The 18,207-nt window shown below is 42.4% G+C and overlaps 1 protein-coding gene across 2 annotated transcripts in view; it reads left to right on the top strand.

Moving 5' to 3' along the window:
* LOC147891154 (AIG2-like protein D) overlaps positions 1-17,681 on the top strand; it is a 43,133-nt gene extending 25,452 nt beyond the window's left edge. The window contains exons 3-5 of one of the 2 annotated variants that reach the window (XM_087389909.1): positions 5,712-5,804; positions 7,146-7,256; positions 17,493-17,681. In XM_087389909.1, the coding sequence (XP_087246035.1) occupies positions 5,712-5,804; positions 7,146-7,256; positions 17,493-17,561 (273 nt within the window). In that variant the 3' untranslated portion in view covers positions 17,562-17,681. Of the gene's footprint in view, positions 1-5,711; positions 5,805-7,145; positions 7,257-16,066; positions 16,610-17,492 lie in introns of those variants that run through there. The other variant, XM_087389910.1, reaches the window with a different exon arrangement.
* Positions 17,682-18,207: the final 526 nt, after the last annotated feature.

Raw genomic sequence — 18,207 nt, forward strand, 5'->3', positions numbered from 1 at the left:
GCACCTTAGTGTCTTAGTGCCTTTTATGCCACATAGGACATTTAGTCCTATGTGACACCTAGGACACTTAGTCCTAGGGTCTATCTTCATGTACTTTGTACTTTCATTTCTCTATTCTAGTTGACATGACAGCCTTCAGCTTCGACTCTTGTGCTTGTAGGCCATCTTCTCCCGGTCGTAGTAATGCCCTATGGGCCCTGGTATGTGCCTCGTAGGCATAGTTATAGACACTTTAGTGTCTTAGTGCCTTTTATGCCACATAGGACATTTAGTCCTATGTGACACCTAGGACACTTAGTCCTAGGGTCTATCTTCATGTACTTTGTACTTTCATTTCTCTATTCTAGTTGACGTGACAGCCTTCAGCTTCGACTCTTGTGCTTGAGGCCATCTTCTCCCGGTCGTAGTGATGCCCTATGGGCCTTGGAATGTGCCTTGTAGGCATAGTTATAGGCACTTTCGTGTCTTAGTATGCAACATAGGACATTTAGTCCTATGTTACACCTAGGACACTTAGTCCTAGGGTCTATCTTCATGTACTTTGTACTTTCATTTCTCTATTCTAGTTGATGTGACAGCCTTCAGCTTCAACTCTTGTGCTTGCTCCCACGCTCACCGCACCTACAATTAACGTCCGCACGAGACCTCACAGGTCAAAGTACAAAATGTAAAAAAGACTTACAACATCTGGATAAGCTAGAGGGTCGAGGAGTGCACATGACATCTCAGTTCGAATATGATATCACACCAATACATACAAGGACTATAGAACTAATAGAAGTGGCCTTCATAACATCAGTTCAAGACTAAGAGTCTTTAGGTTTAGATTTGAAATTTCTAATTAATGTCGTTCCATCTCGAAACACGGCCCATTTTCCAGCTTTACATGCATCCTTCATTTTGGTGAGCACGACATTCCTTTGCTTGAGCTGAGTTAAGGTGAGTTCCTTGGAGATCCAAATCCTTGTGCCCTTCAACTTGTTTGTTTGTCGAAGAATCTTATTCTCCCCGCTCTCTCCTTGAAAAACACTTGTACTTGCATTCCTGTTTGGGAGACACAGCTAATATCATTATGTTCCCACTCTACTTGTGGTATTTCCTTCTTGAGACATGCAATCCTCTCGTCTGCTGTGTAATCCTCTTCTTCATTGAAAAGGCCAAGGCAATCCTTGGGCAGCCCCCCAATGCGTAGTATCTTCTTATTATGTGCTATAGCCTGCTGCTCTTTTACTTCTGTGTACAGATCTGCTTTGTTAAGTTTGCTTTCCGCAACAATGGCCATCTCTTCCTTGGCTGAACTCACCTCAGTGTTGATCATTTCCTTGACCCTGGAGACAAGAGTTGGTGCTGGTGGAAATGTGCTGAACTTCTCCATAGCTTCTGCAATAATTTCTTGCTTGCCTTCGTGCTCCATCTTGTTCACCTTTCTGCTAAGAGCTGCAACTAGCAGCCTGAGCGCTCTGACTTCATGCTCCAAGTGGTAAATGTGCTCATGAGGGCAAAAAAGAATGTGGAAATGCAGAAACTGATGGAAAAGAATGCAGAAATGCAAAAAGAATGCAAAAATGCGGTCGGAAGGAGTGGCCAGTTTGGGCTATGTATGCAATAATTTGCTATGTTCAGCGAAACAAAGGATAAAATTTGGGTTTGTGCCTTTGGTGTAGGGATACTGAAAAGTGCAAAACAGTGTTGGATGCCTGTCTATGCATAAATGTCACTTGACATGACTGTGTGGTTGCTGGTTACAAGCACTAGTTGCAGACATGCATTTACCATCAATGTGATGAAAGGTTAAGATTGTAGAAACTGTCATTTTCCCCTCAGTGGGGTCACTCAATAACATATATGACTATCACGTGAGTTCAACATAGGGACATATTTAATTTCATTTCTTCTCACATTTCAACTTACAGAAGGGTGTCATTGAAAGGCTTTTGGCAAAAAATATTATAGATTAAGTAGGAAAAGGGTGCATTTTATTGATGAAAAATTCACATACAACGGGTTATACACATAGGCCTTGAATGCATGTGGTTTGTACATAGTGAATCCCTCGGGGCTATATAAACATCTGGAGGCACTAGGGTGTTTTACAGGGAGAGAGACTTGGCAGTCAACCTTGAGAAGACCAAGGTCATGGCCAGTTTACAGGATCATAGATGCGGCGAGAGCACGACTCATACGTGGATAGGGTACCTTGGCCCGACTAAAGAGGTAGTGTTTTCAGGCACACTTTCAGAACGTGCCGACAAAGGGCTGGCTGTTCGACACCCTAGTGAGGCCGACTGCCATGTATGCAACACCATTTTGGGAGAGCGACCTTTTGGCGATAGACTAGAAGAGATTTCAGCGGCTACAAGTGATTATGGGTTCCATGTAAGCCCTCACTCCCACATCACATAGTACAGGCGGAGTTCACCATGTCACCTCTCCAGATCGTCGATGCCATCTTTCAGACATTGACTTTTCTCCACAGAGTATGGGCCTTATCCCACTGGAGAGACTACCGAGGCGAGCACTAGAGTCTTCCATACGACTAGCGGAGAGCAAGGTTGATAGATGGTATGCACGCGTATCCACATGGTTTGCTAGATACGATGTCCAGATGGATCGGCTGCCCCCCTTCCAAAACAGCATGGATGCACCACCCGAGTTGATCCCTTGAGATGAGATTAACCATATCATACGGTTAGACCTCTCCAGCTCTATCCATCTCGGACTTGGGGGAGATGAGAAGATGATATGAGGACTATGTCATTCGCATATAACAAGATATGTATCATAGAGTCTGCTACCGGTAATCCCTCCCCTCCCAAGCGGTCAATAAAGGATGTGATATTGTCAATGTAGAGGTTGGTGAAAGAGGGCATCCTTGCTTCCCTGTCATGGTGCACTCAACCCAGACTGATAGACCCGCCGGGGTTCGAACTCTCCCTCTAATAGACTGGTGTCCGAACTCTCCCTCTAATAGACTGGTATAGGTTCATCACCCCCCAAATCAAAAACTCTGGAATCTGCATCTCTTGAAGTCTCTGGATCATACAGGAGCGTGGGACAGTGTCGAAAACCTTTCGAAAGTCTACAAAGTAAGCTTAGACTTTCTGGCGGCTCAATCTCGCCTCCTCAATGATGGCCCTCAGAGTGAAGATGTGGTCAAAGGTGAAGCGCTGTCATCGGAAACCTACCTATCTTAGAGCTCGTTGCCCATGTGCCTTTGTATGACTGCTGATCTCCATCCCCACTACTGATCCAGATCTTGGCCAGAGTGTGGCCAATCATCAGAGTGTGGTAATGCCTAGTGTCCATGGGGTCTCTTGCTTTGTACATGAGCACAATGGTGGTAGTGCTTCAAGTAGAGCGGTGGCATACAACGTGGTTGAAAGAAAGTCTAATAATAAAGTCTTCGGAAGACTAGAGAGAGAGAGAGAGAGAGAGTTTATTAAAGTCTTCGGAAGACCGATGGGTCTATGAGACTGTGAAAAACCTGGTACAAACGAGCTGTGGTGGTGGAGCTACTAAATGAGCATCCACACCAATGCAAAATGCAGAAAATGGAATGGTAGTACTAAGTCCTAAGTACACCGTAGTCATGTCGGTGGTCGACTATATATCAATCTCATCATCATCATCATCATCATCATTAGGACATTAGGGTGGATGAGGCAATGGGGGCATGAAATCAGCGATAGAGTGCTGTCGGCCGCTCACAAGTGCAGCCCTGGCATGTCTCCTGGTCATAACTCTGCGTCTAATCAGGGCTACCGTGACCCCTGTCGGTCGGGCTCCTGACTCTAAACAGGGAGGGGATGTCCCCAATTGTGATCTGTGTGTTGATCTTCTGTTTGAGCTGTCGGGTCACGGTCATGTGACTGGCTCCGGGTCACGGTCATGTGGGATGTTCTTAAGTTTGGTGAGATGAGTGAAGAGTGAATCTTCTTCTCTTATCCTCAAATATTGAAGCTGTCCTTTGAGTAATCTGGGAGAATCTAATATTTACAATGAGAATAGACAATGCTTGTCCATCTTTTGCAATCCATTCTTCTATTTTCTTGGCATCCGCAAGTGGCTTTGTGGATATACCTTTAACAATCTTCCACGAGCATCTTTTTTGTGAACTCCATGTATGATAGTTCTAAGTGCCACTCTAACCTTTCTTCCCAAACAAACACTATTGCTTACTGTAGCAACTAGTATGTCTACAAAATATAAAGACTCTGTACGTGTTTTTGAAATCACGAAAAAGAGAGCTAGAGCATTTTCTGGATGAGTTGTCTTATTGCAAATCACCTTGGAGCATGCACCAGGCTGTTTGTAATCCCCATACTCTTTGACTCGGTACAAATACATGATGACCTGAATGCAACATCTAGCTGTAATGGGGGTGACCCAAACTTAGCCTGAATGATTTGGTGAGGAACAGATGGCTTACCACGAATCATCCGTGATAACATGAGAATCTGTAGCCGCTCTACACGGGCCCACTCTGTATCCAACAAGTCTGGCCCCCAACATGGGCTGCCGTACATTCCCGCTGGATGGACCAGGGAGTCAAAAAGTAACCCCTTGGTCCGTTGATCGTGAAAGTGCGAGCGGAAGCACTACCTCTCTAGTCTGGCCAATGAAGCATATCCTCTGCTCAAGAGTGCCTGCATCGCAAGTCTCATAGTGAAGATGGGTCTGGAAAAGACAACCCCAAGATAAGTGTATGACGAAACTATCTCAACAGGGGACCCATCAAATTTTAACTGCTCCTAGCGCATGACATCTCGAGATGTATTGAAGATTATAATCTTGGTTTTACCCAGGTTGACCTTTAAATCATGAGACTCACAAAAGGACTGTAGTGCGTCAAGGTGTCTCTGGAGCCCCTCTGTTGAGGAAGACAAGAGAGCCACGTCATCTACGTAAAGCAATATGCGGATCAGCGTGCCTGGAAGAGAGTAACCTACTCCCTGCTGTTTCTACATCACTGTCTCAAGCTCGTCAATGTAGAGGCCAAAAAGGTAGGTGATAATGGACACCCTTGTTTGATCTTGATAGTGCTCGTGATCTCGTCTGTCCACCCAGATTCTACCCGGACTTTGCCTGAAACTCTCTGGTAAAGTGCCATGACAAGCCAAATGATCTCCTGGTCATAACCCAAATCCTGTAGGCGCCGTATGAGGCAGACTCTCAGAACCGTGTCAAATGCCTTGTAGAAATCCACAAAGCAACAACAAACCCTTTGCTTCCGTGCCCTCGCCTCCTCGATGATACATCTGAGCATGAGAATGTGGTCCATGGTTCCATGATCATGCCGAAATTTGGCCTGTCTTGCTGCTCTAAGTCCTCGACACTTCGTAAATCTACTGACCTCGGAATCAAGTACTCATGCATATTTCTTGGAAATGACATGACTAATCATAATGGTCTTGTAGTTCTCCGGGCTCATGGGATCCCCTGCCTTGTGGATGGGTTAGATAGTGTTAATGGTCCAGGTGCGTGGAAACCCCAAACAAACAGCTTCATTAAAGAGCTTTGCTAAGATCGAAACTAGGACGTTAATCCCATATGCAATGAACTCAGTGCATAGTCCCTCGTGATCCTTTGCTCGGCCATTATGAAGTTTCATTACGACATCCTTTACCCCCCCCTTAGTGAAGATTAACAATTTAGCTTCAAGTGGTACTAATTTCTCCATCATCATGATTTGTATCTTTATGTCATGGCAGGTTCTATTTAACATTACTGATCAAGAGTTACAAACATTGGATGACTTTGAAGATGTGGAATACACTCGGCAAACTGTAGAAGCTTTACTTCTGGTAATTATTCCAACACTAACATGTGATATTGTCACATAAGTTTTGGTTTTGGCAAAAACTGCAGTATCTAATGATGCTAGGTGATCTAGTTCTATGCACGCACTTGCAATTACTTCGTATTATACAATGATGTTTCAAAGTTTGAGGAGAAGTGAAGCACACTCTAGAAGTAGATGTAATGTAAAAACTAATATCACAATAGGTTGGTTTGATCAAATGAGAAAAAGACCTATAAATGTGAGTACAATCTTTTATTCTGGAGGGATTACCCAATCAAGCACTCGCGAAGTGAGGGACCACTCTCATACAACTCCTCCCTTACACAATCAAAAACATATGAAAGTAACCCGAGCGGTCTGTACGTCAAAGTAGCTGGTATATGATGAGTGCAGAGCGCTTAGTCAATGTTGGCACTTTGAGACCAAACAAGCACACCTAGACTAGGAACAAGGCAGGAAAGAGTATTCATGTTTGGTGCAATGGAAGAATGACGGTTGCTCATCTACCGTTAACAAGATCTCTTAAGTGTCTTGTTTGGCAGCAATTGCAAATAATTTTGGATGAAGCTTCTGGAAAGGTCACCATGTCCTATCAAGGACTGTAATCTTTGGAAGGCTTACACAGACACACTTTATGACATTCCTAACCAGCCATACCCAACTTAGAAGGCATCCCTCGCCCCACCACCTCCACACTCTTCAGAATAACACATCTAAAAGAGGGTTGGTAGCAGGTCAAGTCTCAAGGGTAGTCTTCGAGATGCACTTCAAGTCTGGAACCTACTAAGCAAGAGTCTTACCCTGTATGGTAGAGGCGTTTCCTCCAAACACATGTAGAACACATAGCATTGTTGATTTTACTTTCTCTTCACCTTCGGGTTGCCTCTGGATCTACCTCTTTCCAGTACAGTAATCCTAGTTGTATACACAAGGGCTCAGGCCTCCAACTTGTACAGAATTTATTTTTTATTGGGCTACACCCTAGTATCATCCTGCTATGCCTAGCATTGTCTCTATTCATGACTTGCACAAGGGTCGCTCATATTCTTAACTTCTCGTTAGTGTTCAAGTCCCTCCTCCAACTAAATCCTTTGTAGTTCTGATTGTCTCTTTATAATTAGGGTTTCCAGCTAAGCACTAGCACGAGGAAATCTTAGGACAGCCAACTTCAACCAGGTGAATTCCATGAAGGACTTTTTTGTCGGTTTGTGATTCTTTTTCCCCCAATTCTGATCACTTATGTATCCATATTTATCTGGGTGTTTGAAGCTTTACAAAAGATTGAAAATTATCAAGTTCGAAATAACTATCCTAATCAAAAAAGTTTGTTTTGCTCACACAGAATGGACATAAAGACAAACCAGAAAAAGAGGAGTGTTGTCAGCTGCAGTCCTATGCCTATGTTTGGGCTACTTTGAATGACGAAAAACTATTTGGTGATTGGGATTATGAGGTAAGAGGTTGTGCTTGAGTTATAGCGTTTATCAGGGTCTGGTGATGCATTTTAGAGAGCTTATTTCAGACTGTTGCATGCTAGTTTTTGTTCTTTAGAAGGCAAATTGCATTGATTTTCGGCCTAAAGATAATTATGGTAAAATAGGCATCCACTTGGTCCCCAAAAGGTACTTGCAGCAGACAATGATTATTAAGGTTTAAGAATCTCTTCCATTCTGCTCTTTCCACTTATTTTTATTTACAAGTGACACGTCAAATATTTACTGTCAGAGAGGTGCCCTTATATTTCTGTTCTAAAACCTAGAGTGTCGTGTATGGAAGTGAGTGATGAACTATTGGATTAGTTCATTGGTTGAGCCTTGGGGTAGCTTGGATGATTAGAGTTGTTAAAAGGTTCAAAGCATGGTGTCTTAGATGCTCAAGCCTAGGGAGGACGATTATATGTCACTGGCATGGTTAGTTATTTCTAAAAGGCTAGATGACTTGGCTTCTATTCAAAAGATCCCTTATTAATGAAAGGAATAGGTGCCACATAAGCCTGCACATAGAAGGTGGGAAAATCAGAGAAGCAAATTTTAGTGCCTTATGAAGAGGCAATCTATGAGCAAGGGAAGGGAACTGCTCACATAGTAGCAAATCCAAGAAACGATCGGTCTCCTGCATGAGAGGGTCTCCTTTTTTTTTTTGGAGAGGCTCTTTCTTGATTGCATACTAACGCGTGTTGTAATTAGCCAGTCTCCTGAACAAGATATTGAGGGTAGCAGTAAAGTTTGCCAATTGCAAACTTAGAGGGATCTTTATTTGGTGTTTGAGTACATTGTAATCTGCAATCATGGTGAGGGATTGTGAAAATAGTATACGTTATCCACTTCTAGAAGACCTTTGAGTTAGCTTCTGAAGCTTGCCTCATCTCACAACTTTGAGCCTTGGCATTGTTGACAATGTCATCTGGAGCTTTCTAGGAGTCAAAGGTAAGTACATAAGATGTGTCAGAAGAGATGAGTAGCAACATGATTGTGAAGTAGCGGCTCCCTTCATCCTCTAGGAGGTGGGATTCAACATTGACATTGGTTCACTTTATTCCCCAGGAGACAGTCAACACTGACGAAGACCTTGATGCCAAAGATGCGGTGTTGAACTTAGACCTAGTACAGGGCTTGCAAAGACACCTAGCAGCTTTGCATATATTTAGTGAAAGTCCAGACAGGAAGGTTACCTTGTTAACACCAAGGTCATTATCTTCAATACTTGCGATGCCCACACCAGCACGAGGCATTCACCTTGGGAGGAGTGCCATTTGACATTTATGTGTGAGATGCATGCATCCTATGATATTGGAGCTAGATATCACTACATTTTTGACGAAGTTTTTTAGACTTGAGTCAAGTCATTGATTACTAGGATTTGCACTACGTTGCAGTAGGACTTTGAGGGTTCTCCACCCCACCCTCGATCCTCTGCTAAATGCCCTTGCTCTCGGACTTAACTCCTTCCCTCCCCCCCTTCTCAATCTGCTACTTAGGCCTTATGGGCATTGAGCCTCGTAGATTGATGAACTGCCTTCTGGCAATTCTTTACCCATTTTGAGCATCAGCCCCCCTTTTTGCCATTGTGGACTTGAGATTTGCCTTCGGGCACTTTTTCGGTGCCCTTCTGTCCCCTCGGCCTCCCCTCCCCTTTCACTGCCATTTACCTCTCAAGGTTGTCTCCCTTCCCCCCTTTTCCCTTCTTCTTCCCTCTTTCCTTGTTCCCGTCCTCTCGTTTAGCTGCCCGTAAGGAGCCCCATCTTCCCCCTTGATTTCTTGAGTCTCGCTTTGCCCACCTTTATGCCGTTCTTTTGCAATCAGTGCTAACTACAAAAAGTTTTTTTTGAAGTAACCTTGCACTCTAGCTAGAGAAGACCGCATGCCAGCTTCCGTGGCTCCAACTACATCTGTATTTCCTTTTTCTTAGAGGAGGAACAAGTTCATCAAGCACTAAGGAACTCCAAAACAAGGCAATCTTAGATCACATTGTCCGCCCCCTCCCGTAGCCTCTCCGCCCCCCCCCTCCCGTAGCCTCTCCGCCCCTCCCCTCCCGTAGCCTCTCTCTCTCTGCCCCCTCCCGTAGCCCGTCCCCGTAGCCTCTCTGCCCCCCCCCTCCCTTCTCGCTCTCCGTCCCCCCTCTCGTAGCCTCTCCGCCCCTTCTCCTGTAGCCTCTCCTAGTTGGGTTGAACCCCCAGTCCAACTAGGGGGTTAGCTCAGCCAGGGGGTAACAGGAAATATGGCCAGCAAAGCATGGCCCAGCCTACCTTCCTCCTCTTCACATTCCCTCACACCCCGAGTTGGGCTAAACCCCCAACCCAACCCGGGGGTTAGGTTAAGCCAGGGGGGTTCATCATACAACCAACTGTGGATTGGCCTACCCTCTCCTCCAAGTCCCCCTCAACCCCCTCAACTCCTTGAACATCCACCAGGACTCGGTACTCTACAGTTGCGGCCATGACACCCTCTCCATACGCACGGAATTACCAACAAGAAGGCTCAAAACGGCCCATCCTCGGGCAACAAGATCAGATTTTTTATCTGCAGTAGGCAGTGAGAGAGCTACGATTGGAGCTAGCAGAAGTAAAGGCCCGACTTCACATCTTGGAAGGGCCTGGTAAGCAGGCAGTAATTGATGAGGCTGTAAAATCTCGTAAGGATTCCCCCCCTACCCCGCAGCTAGTCTCTACAGTCAAAGATCTTGTTCACACTGAAGTACAAACTGCTAGGAAGGAAGTGTTTGTGGAAGTGGACAGCAAAGCAAGTAAGTCTGATATCCAACCAGAGATTAAAAAACACGAAGCTAGATGTGATAATGCGCTGAAGATTAGAATAGGGGGGCTCCCAAAAGATTGGTACAAAGAGGAGGATACATATAGTGAAATATTGACAAAGATCAAATCAAGTTTACCCAACATCGAATGGGTGAATGATGATGAGCAGGATGATGACGACTCCAGGCCAGCTTCTATTATACACTATAGAGGTCATGCAATCCTTACACTGAAGTCGAAAGATATGTGGATCAAGCTTCTTCGACAATCTTACAAGCTGAAGGGCACCAAAGTATGGATAGCAGAGGAGCTGACACAAACCCAACTCAAGATTAAGGCAACTGAATTAGCTAAAGTTAGGGCTGCCAGAAAGGATGGAAAATGGGCAGTTTACCGTGAAGGGGTAGTACTAATCAGAGAGTTTAAATCAAAAGCAAAAGACTCTCAATCTTAAACTGGTGTATGGCTGTTTACTCTCCAGAATATCATGTAGGTACTTTAAATAATTGGGATTGGTTTTTGCACTCCTTGGGAGCTGCCATGTGCCCTCCCTAAAGCAGATGTACTAGAGGGTTTCTTGCTGTCCCATAGACCTTTTGGTTTCCAGTGGACATTAATAGAATTTCTTTCTTTCTTTCTTTCACACCTACATGCGGGCAAGTTTAGTGCTCAAGGGTTACCACATCCAATAGGCCACCATCTCTGGGAGGGGAGTCTTACTTCTCTAGGTTTGTGACCTAAGACCACCTAGGCCCTTATTGAGGAGAGTCTCGTGTACTTGGGCCCACACTTTGTCTTCCTCCCGTGGTATTGTGGTTTCACAATGTATGATATGGGCACAAGTCACCATGTGCCAAGTTCCCGGCACTATTAAGTTCCCATGCACACAAACCACTCTTGGTAGATCCCTAGCTAAGAGTCCACATATTTGTTAGACAATGAAAGGATCAGGCGTAGGCTCATGTCCTAGCCATAGACCCATAGAACGTAAAGTCATCCCCAAGCTGAAGGTTAGGGTTACCCTCTTGAGCTAGAGCATCCAATTGGAATCCATAGCATCCAATACCACCATGACACACCTTGAGGAGTGTCGTGCTGAAGTCTAATTGAACGGGCAAGAGTCCAGCCACCACAATAATTAGGGTTGGGACACTAACTTTAGCCCCTACGGCTATATTTAGCAAGGCTTTAATAACATTCCTAAACCTCCCCTTAGATGCCAATCAACCTTGGTCCTTAGCCTCAAGAGTTATTCACTTTGGCTAAACCCATTACACCTAGGTAAAATACTTGACCCAAGAGAGCGAGGGTTAGCTTGGGATGTGATGTTATTTCTTCATTAAATAATTCGTGGATCAAGTATTCGTGACAGAGATTGTTATGAGGGCGTTGCTCTTTTTGAATTAAAACCAATTCAGGCTCTAATGAACATAGGTAGTCAAATCTTGCCATCAAACCAGCTCCTCCTTAACACAAAGCTGTCCCCCCACATAAGCATTTCTTTTCACCGGCTTATGTGAAAAATTGGATGGAATTTGTTTCTACTAGGGAGTTGCGATTAACCTGCAATATCATTTAACTTCTTTATATGGAAGAATGCACCACAAAATCTAGAAGATACTTATAATGCTTACCCATATATGTAGTCTTGGAATCTTTGGTAACACTTTTTGCAAAAAAAAGGTTTGAAGCATCTTAATCTCCAAATAACTGACATTGCTTCCTTTAGAATGTGATGTTTTCCTAGGGTTGGCATAGTATCGTGCTTGTTCTTGAGCAGTAAGAATATTATCTGGTTAATATCCATACATAAGGATAAAGGGACTGGACTCTATGGCTGGATGCTTATCTCTATTACACACGATGATTGCCAAAATTGTGCAATGGATTTGATATCACTATTGCGAACAATATGTTCGAGCAATCCATATAGCTTGAATAACACCAGTACAAGCCTTGGTGCTAGCCTAAGACTTCTAATCATGGATCAGGTTGTTAGTTTATCCATGAATACCCAGATAGCATCATGACCCTTCCTGATGCGTGTTAATCCCATAATAAAATCCATTGAGATACTCTTCCAATGTTCAGTAGGTATCTTTTGTGCCTTTTAAGAGCAAGAGAAATCCAAGGTTATTTTTATAAAGGTAATTGTGTTCACTTCCGAAATCTTGCTAAGAGCACCGACAACTATATTGGAAGATCCCTTCTGATAATGAGTATTGAAGTTAAACTCTATGATGAGTTCAACCCATGAAGCCTTTCGATCTCGATGGTCAGAATGATTGCAAATTTACTTTAATGAGTAGGATTGGTCCATATTGGCACCATATAAATAGCGCCTTTAGACTTTTAATGCATGAACTACAACAAGGAGCTCCTTTTGTGTATATTACTTGATACGGATATCGGACGTCTTCTTGCTTTCAAGTGAACAACTTGCTCTTGAGATAAAGTTGCACTTGATTGAGGTGTGTATCCTCCTTGAACCGATGCATGTCGAAATGTATTAGAAATTGCTGCGCTCTAAAGAACATTTGCTTCACTCAGCCTCTCTGAGAATTACTCTCTCAATATCTCTCTCTCTCTCTTTATTCTCTTCTCTCTCAGACACAAAACTAGGGCCTAGGACAATAGTCAGCTGGACCCCCCTGAAGGTTTTTCTTGCTTGTGAAAAATTCTGAGTACAAAATTCAGTTCAGCACACAGGCTGCTTATAAACATCCATAGTGAATGATTTTTATAAAAGAGCTCTCCGCTCTCTTTCTTGGCAACATGCCACTTGTCATAATCCTAGACTAAATTTTAGTTACATGACACGAAAGGGCAAACTTTGGGATCTTCTTAGCCCTTGGTCTCATGGACACCTCCTGGATGCTAGCTAGGCTTCATATAGCTTGGGTATTAAACCACTCTCTTGTACTTGCAACAATTAATCAAATGCGCATAGCCATGGCACCCATTAATCGTTAGCGTTTTGCTTGCAAAGTAGAAATTTGTGGACTAATCCTAATCACTATGGGCATTCCCACCAAGCAAACTATGGGATCTTCTTAGCCCTCGGTCACATGGACACCTCCTAAATGCTAGCTAGGCTTCGTAGAGCTTGGGTATTAAACCGCTCTCTTGTACTTGCAATAATTAATCAAATATGCATAGCCATGGCACCCATTAATCGTTAGTGCTTTGCTTGCAAAGTAGAAATTTGTGGACTAATCCTAATCACTATGGGTGTTCCCACCAAGCGAACATGTGCACATAACATAGAACAATTTCTCCAGTTGACCAATGTCAACCCTCTGGATCATAATTAAGGGGCTTTTGACTGAGAGTTTAGGTGCCTTAATTATGGCCAAGTCAAAGTAGGCACATCTTGGTTAACCCTCTTTGCGTAAGCTGAGTCTCATTGATGCTCTGGTTAACCATAGTTAATCCTCTTGGCCTAATCCAAGTCTCCCTAACCGGAGTTAGGCTTCCTTAACCGGAGTTAAGTATCTTTGATTGTAATCAATACTTTGACCGATAAGAGATAACTCTTTGAACATAATTAAATAAATGAAGAACTCTTTAATTATGAGCAAATAAATGGTCAAGTGGAAGTTTGACTTGGAGTATTTTCAACTTGGTGACATCCCCTTGGCTTCTATTTAGTTGACCTCAACTGAAAAGCTTCCTTGTAAATATCTAGGAGCTGTGGATGATCATACAACGTGTCTTCATCCATCTATTTGGCATCCAATGCCGAATAGTCCTTGAATTTTACAAGGTACTTGTAAAATTCCTTGCCCTGCCTTTGTGTACAATATGGTACACAATTTGGCTAAAGGACGTCCTCCAGCTCATTCACTTTCGGTGAATCTTCTATTACTGGCTCTGTAGGCTCCAGTCCTTGATAAGACTCACATGAAAGGCATTGTGAATCCTTCAATGTTGTGGCCGTGCCAATTTGTATGCAACCTTATTAATCTCATCTGTAACCCTGAAAGGGCCATAATACTTGGGAGATAACTTTGCATACACTTTTTCTTTGCCCTTAAGCTTGCTGGCATTTTTGAACATTTTTGGTCAGCCTCGTAGCATTTTAATAGATCCAACACTATTGAATTTGCTACTTCACTTTGACCATTTGTTTGAGGATGGAAAGAAGAAGAAAAATGCAGATTTACCTCCATATTATCAAATAAGGCTCTCCAGAATAGGCTGGTGATTGTGGGGTCTCAGTCATTGACAATGGACTTTGGCATTCCATGGTGCTTAAAGATCTATGCCATAAAAACCTTGACCATATGATCTTCCCTAGGATCATCCTTCCTTCATCACCCGCCCTCCCTCCTCTTGTTCCCCCCTTCCTTGTCACTTACTTTGCTGTCCACATAGACCTACCCCTGATGACTCCATCTTATGCACTTGCCACAATTCTTCCTACCCCTTCTTTGTTCGCTAGCTTGGACTTGGCAGCTTTGGAACTACAATGATGACACATTGGGGAAGGACGATGTCAAAGGGGCAATGGAGCCTAGCTCGATCCTTCTAGTTATTTAACTTTGCCACGAAGTGTCTTGATGTTTGTTGATAGTCAAATGCATACCAAGATGAACATTCCAGGTGATTGGTTGGGCTTGCCCTAGTGGAGCAGTCTGCGAGGACAATGTATATGCCTTTCTTCTTGTACATCGCATGCATTGGAGGATGTCCATAGCTAGTTGCCTCCCTTGGACAACCTGAGACACCGATTGGAATAGAAAGTGTTGCACCAGGTACACACCATGCTTTGGTTTGGGCTATGGACAACCTTTGGTCATGGAGAGGATGGCGGATCCAATGCTTGTTCACATGTGGGATGACAAAGGGACAAGTACGCGATCTCTCTATAGAGATGGTCTTCGTTGCCCATGTAGTGGATGGGGTGAATTGGAAGCAAGAAGATTTAGGATGCTATTCCATCGTCTAGTAGAGAAAAGTGTTTGAGACATAGTTGCCAGCATCATTTCTTGGAACGTTTAGAGAGCACAAAGCGATTGTTGATATGCGGGTAGCAGGTTTGTCTTGTTGCCACCCTTGTTGGCATATGGCTAGATATTATTTACATGTTGTAAACTGTTTGGGAGCAAGGTATGAGGGTTCTAAGAAGACCTTTTATCGGCATAAGAAATGGTTTGTAGGTAACCTCATTTTCAAGAAATTTAATTTTTCTATATCCCACCGCATCGATTGTTGGCACCTACTTCCTTGACGTAACCATAGGCAATGAGTTGGAGCCCTAAGAAGTAGGTTGCAATGCATCGAAGATTCTTAGGGACATCCTCTTCTCTAATTCACACTTGGTGATATCCTAATCTTAAGTCAATTTTAGTAAAATATTTTGGTCATTGCAATTGATCAAAGAGCTCATCAATGAGAGGCTTATTTTTTATTATGATTTATTTAAGGCTTAGTAATCTATGCATAAATGCATAGTACCATCTTTTTTATTTACGAGTAAAACTGGCGAAGACCAAGGTGAACTACTTGGTTGAATTTGCCTTCTCTCTTGACCTCATGTTCTTTTGTTTGACTAAGTCTATATGGTAGTTTACAAATAAGGGTAGATCTAAGAATTATGTCTATCTTATGATCTACATCTTGCTTAGACGGTAAACCATCAAGCAAACCAAATGGAAAAACATCTTAAATTCAACTATTAAATTATTAGATTGATGCTTTTTAACATCAATAGAAAATTAATTCTTCACACGTAGTATAAATAAAATCACCAATAAAAGTAAGTTCATAGAGATATACTTCACATTCTTGTTGTTGTAGAATTCATTCCAATTCCATTAAACAAATAAGAGAATAGTTGGTCACATCATGTTCTCCCTGAATCTAGAAGAATCTACCATATTTTTCAAATATAATGGAGTTATCCAGATAACTTTGTTGCATGCTATGCCCAAGACTATCTTTCAATGTCATGGAAAACAATTGTTGTTTGTAAATCTTTCAATAGAAATTATTTTTTCCTTTTGCAGAGGGAGGGGTGTGGGGGTTCCCACCCTTGTGAGTGACATATTGCGAAAAGTCTCGATGGATTCTTAGGGTTGGAATCTTGCAACTGCCTGAATCCAAGATCGACGAGATAAGCTCAAGATACTGGCCAATGGTGTTCTGCACCGCATGTGTGACATGAATGTGTAGGTGTTCTAGTGTCTAAAAAAACCAGTTCTTAATCAAATGGAGAAATTGATATTTGTAGGATAACATCTTAGTAGCATGTGGTCGTGATGGGGAGACCAGTGCTTGCTAAATGTATACTTGCTATACATCAACTCTGAGTCTTTGGTGGACCTCTTGGTGAGTCGGGTGTCCACAGGCATCTAGAGAGTACTACTATGATGGGAGATAGTATATGGACATATTGAGAAAAATAAACCATCTAGTATTGAATGCATACCAAAGTCTTCATCTTCCTTTGCTAGAGTGCTAGAGACAAATAGGAGTAAGAGAGGGAGTGAGAGATTATTATTTGTTACCCACATAAACCAATATGGTTTATGGGACCCAAAAGAATACAAGTAGGCCTATCTTATGTATGTGAAAATTAGCTAGTCTGTCCTTTGTCTATGTCTATTGGTTTTCCCATGAATGGTCCCCTAGTTGATTGAAGAACACATCTTACCATAAGCATTCAAAGCCTATTGGAATGTTTGGTATGATTTGAAGCGTTTGATAAGTACCTTGGGAAAAAACCCTTTAAGACTTATCTTACACTACCGCGATTCCTTCCTTCTGCCATTCCATGCAGCTTCAATCTCTCTCAGCCCTCTCTCTAGCTCTCTTCTCTTAGCCCTCTCTCACCCCCTTGCCCTCGTAGTTCTCTCTCAACACGTTGTCCTCTCTTATCCCTTGTAGTCTCATAGACCCATAAACTTTCATTGTTTTTTAAAAAATCTTAGCCATCTCTCATCTCTTGCCGTCACTTACCCTCACTTAGCCTTCTTTCATTCTCTCACCCCTCTCTTAGTTCCCCCTTCATTCTCAACCCATTCTTTCAACCCTCTTTCATTCCCTTTGCCCCATTTGTCACATGTCAGACTTCATAGGATGCATGCACGTATTTAGTTACTCGAATCTATTATCACATATTATTATGTATGATAACAATGGCAGATGCATGCCTTTATTAGATCCTCTCATGGTTTCTTTGATCTTGATGACTATTTATGCTTGAATATGGATGTTCGGGTCCCCCCCTAATGTGCACCTTAAATTCTCAAAAATAAAATTCTGCCAAAGCTTGCACTTAACATGTCTCTAATGCTACGCATCGAAAGACTTGTACAACCATGAATGGTCCTCAGCTATGTTTGCCCTTCTCAATTTTGATATTGCTTATTGGATTGATGAGATGCTATATCTATATTTGTATTGCAATAAAGTTTTTTTGTTGGCTGATAGGAATGGAGAAAGGTGCACTTGACAGAATTCACTCAAATGTGCTCCAATTTCGCATCTAATGGAGTATAAAGGCCCATTTGAAAAAATATTTGCGCATAAAATTTGCATATCCAAAGAAAATTGAGGAATGTTTCCTTCATGTATATTTTAGGCTATTATTTTAATCAAATCTATTGTGAACCTCCATCATAGCTTGTATTAGAATCTAGATGGTTTCATTCAAAAAGTGTGTTTCTTTATCTTAAACCAATTCCAATGGGCAACCAAAGCAAACAATGATATTTTGCATATCAAGATTGCTGTCAAGTTCTTTTTTATGTCCTCCTTGATTGCACAAGATTTGGCCTACTTGGTAATATACACCATCTCTACCAAAGATATTTATTCTTACACCCTTGGTTTTGAGCACTTATTTGTTTGTTATTGCTTCCTTGTTAGTGAGCAACTCTTGTAGCTCCCATGTGCCTGCCTTTTGCAAATGTATGATTTTCTCATTATTTCTTTAACCATTATTGGTGTAAATTTACATTTCAAAAGTACAAAAGAATTGTTTTTTGAGGACATCATAACATCACAATTGCAAATTTCAAGTTATAACAGAAGAGGGATTGCCTTTTTATACGATAAATATTGAACGAATATGCCCAAACATATGAAGAACCTTATGATGAAACTTGGGAATAGTTGCCAAATGATATCCATTAGATTCCTTTTA

Source organism: Dipteris shenzhenensis, chromosome 18, assembly GCF_047967505.1.
Source record: "Dipteris shenzhenensis isolate YYH24624 ecotype China chromosome 18, Dip_SZ_1.0, whole genome shotgun sequence".
Classification (NCBI taxonomy): Eukaryota; Viridiplantae; Streptophyta; class Polypodiopsida; order Gleicheniales; family Dipteridaceae; genus Dipteris; species Dipteris shenzhenensis.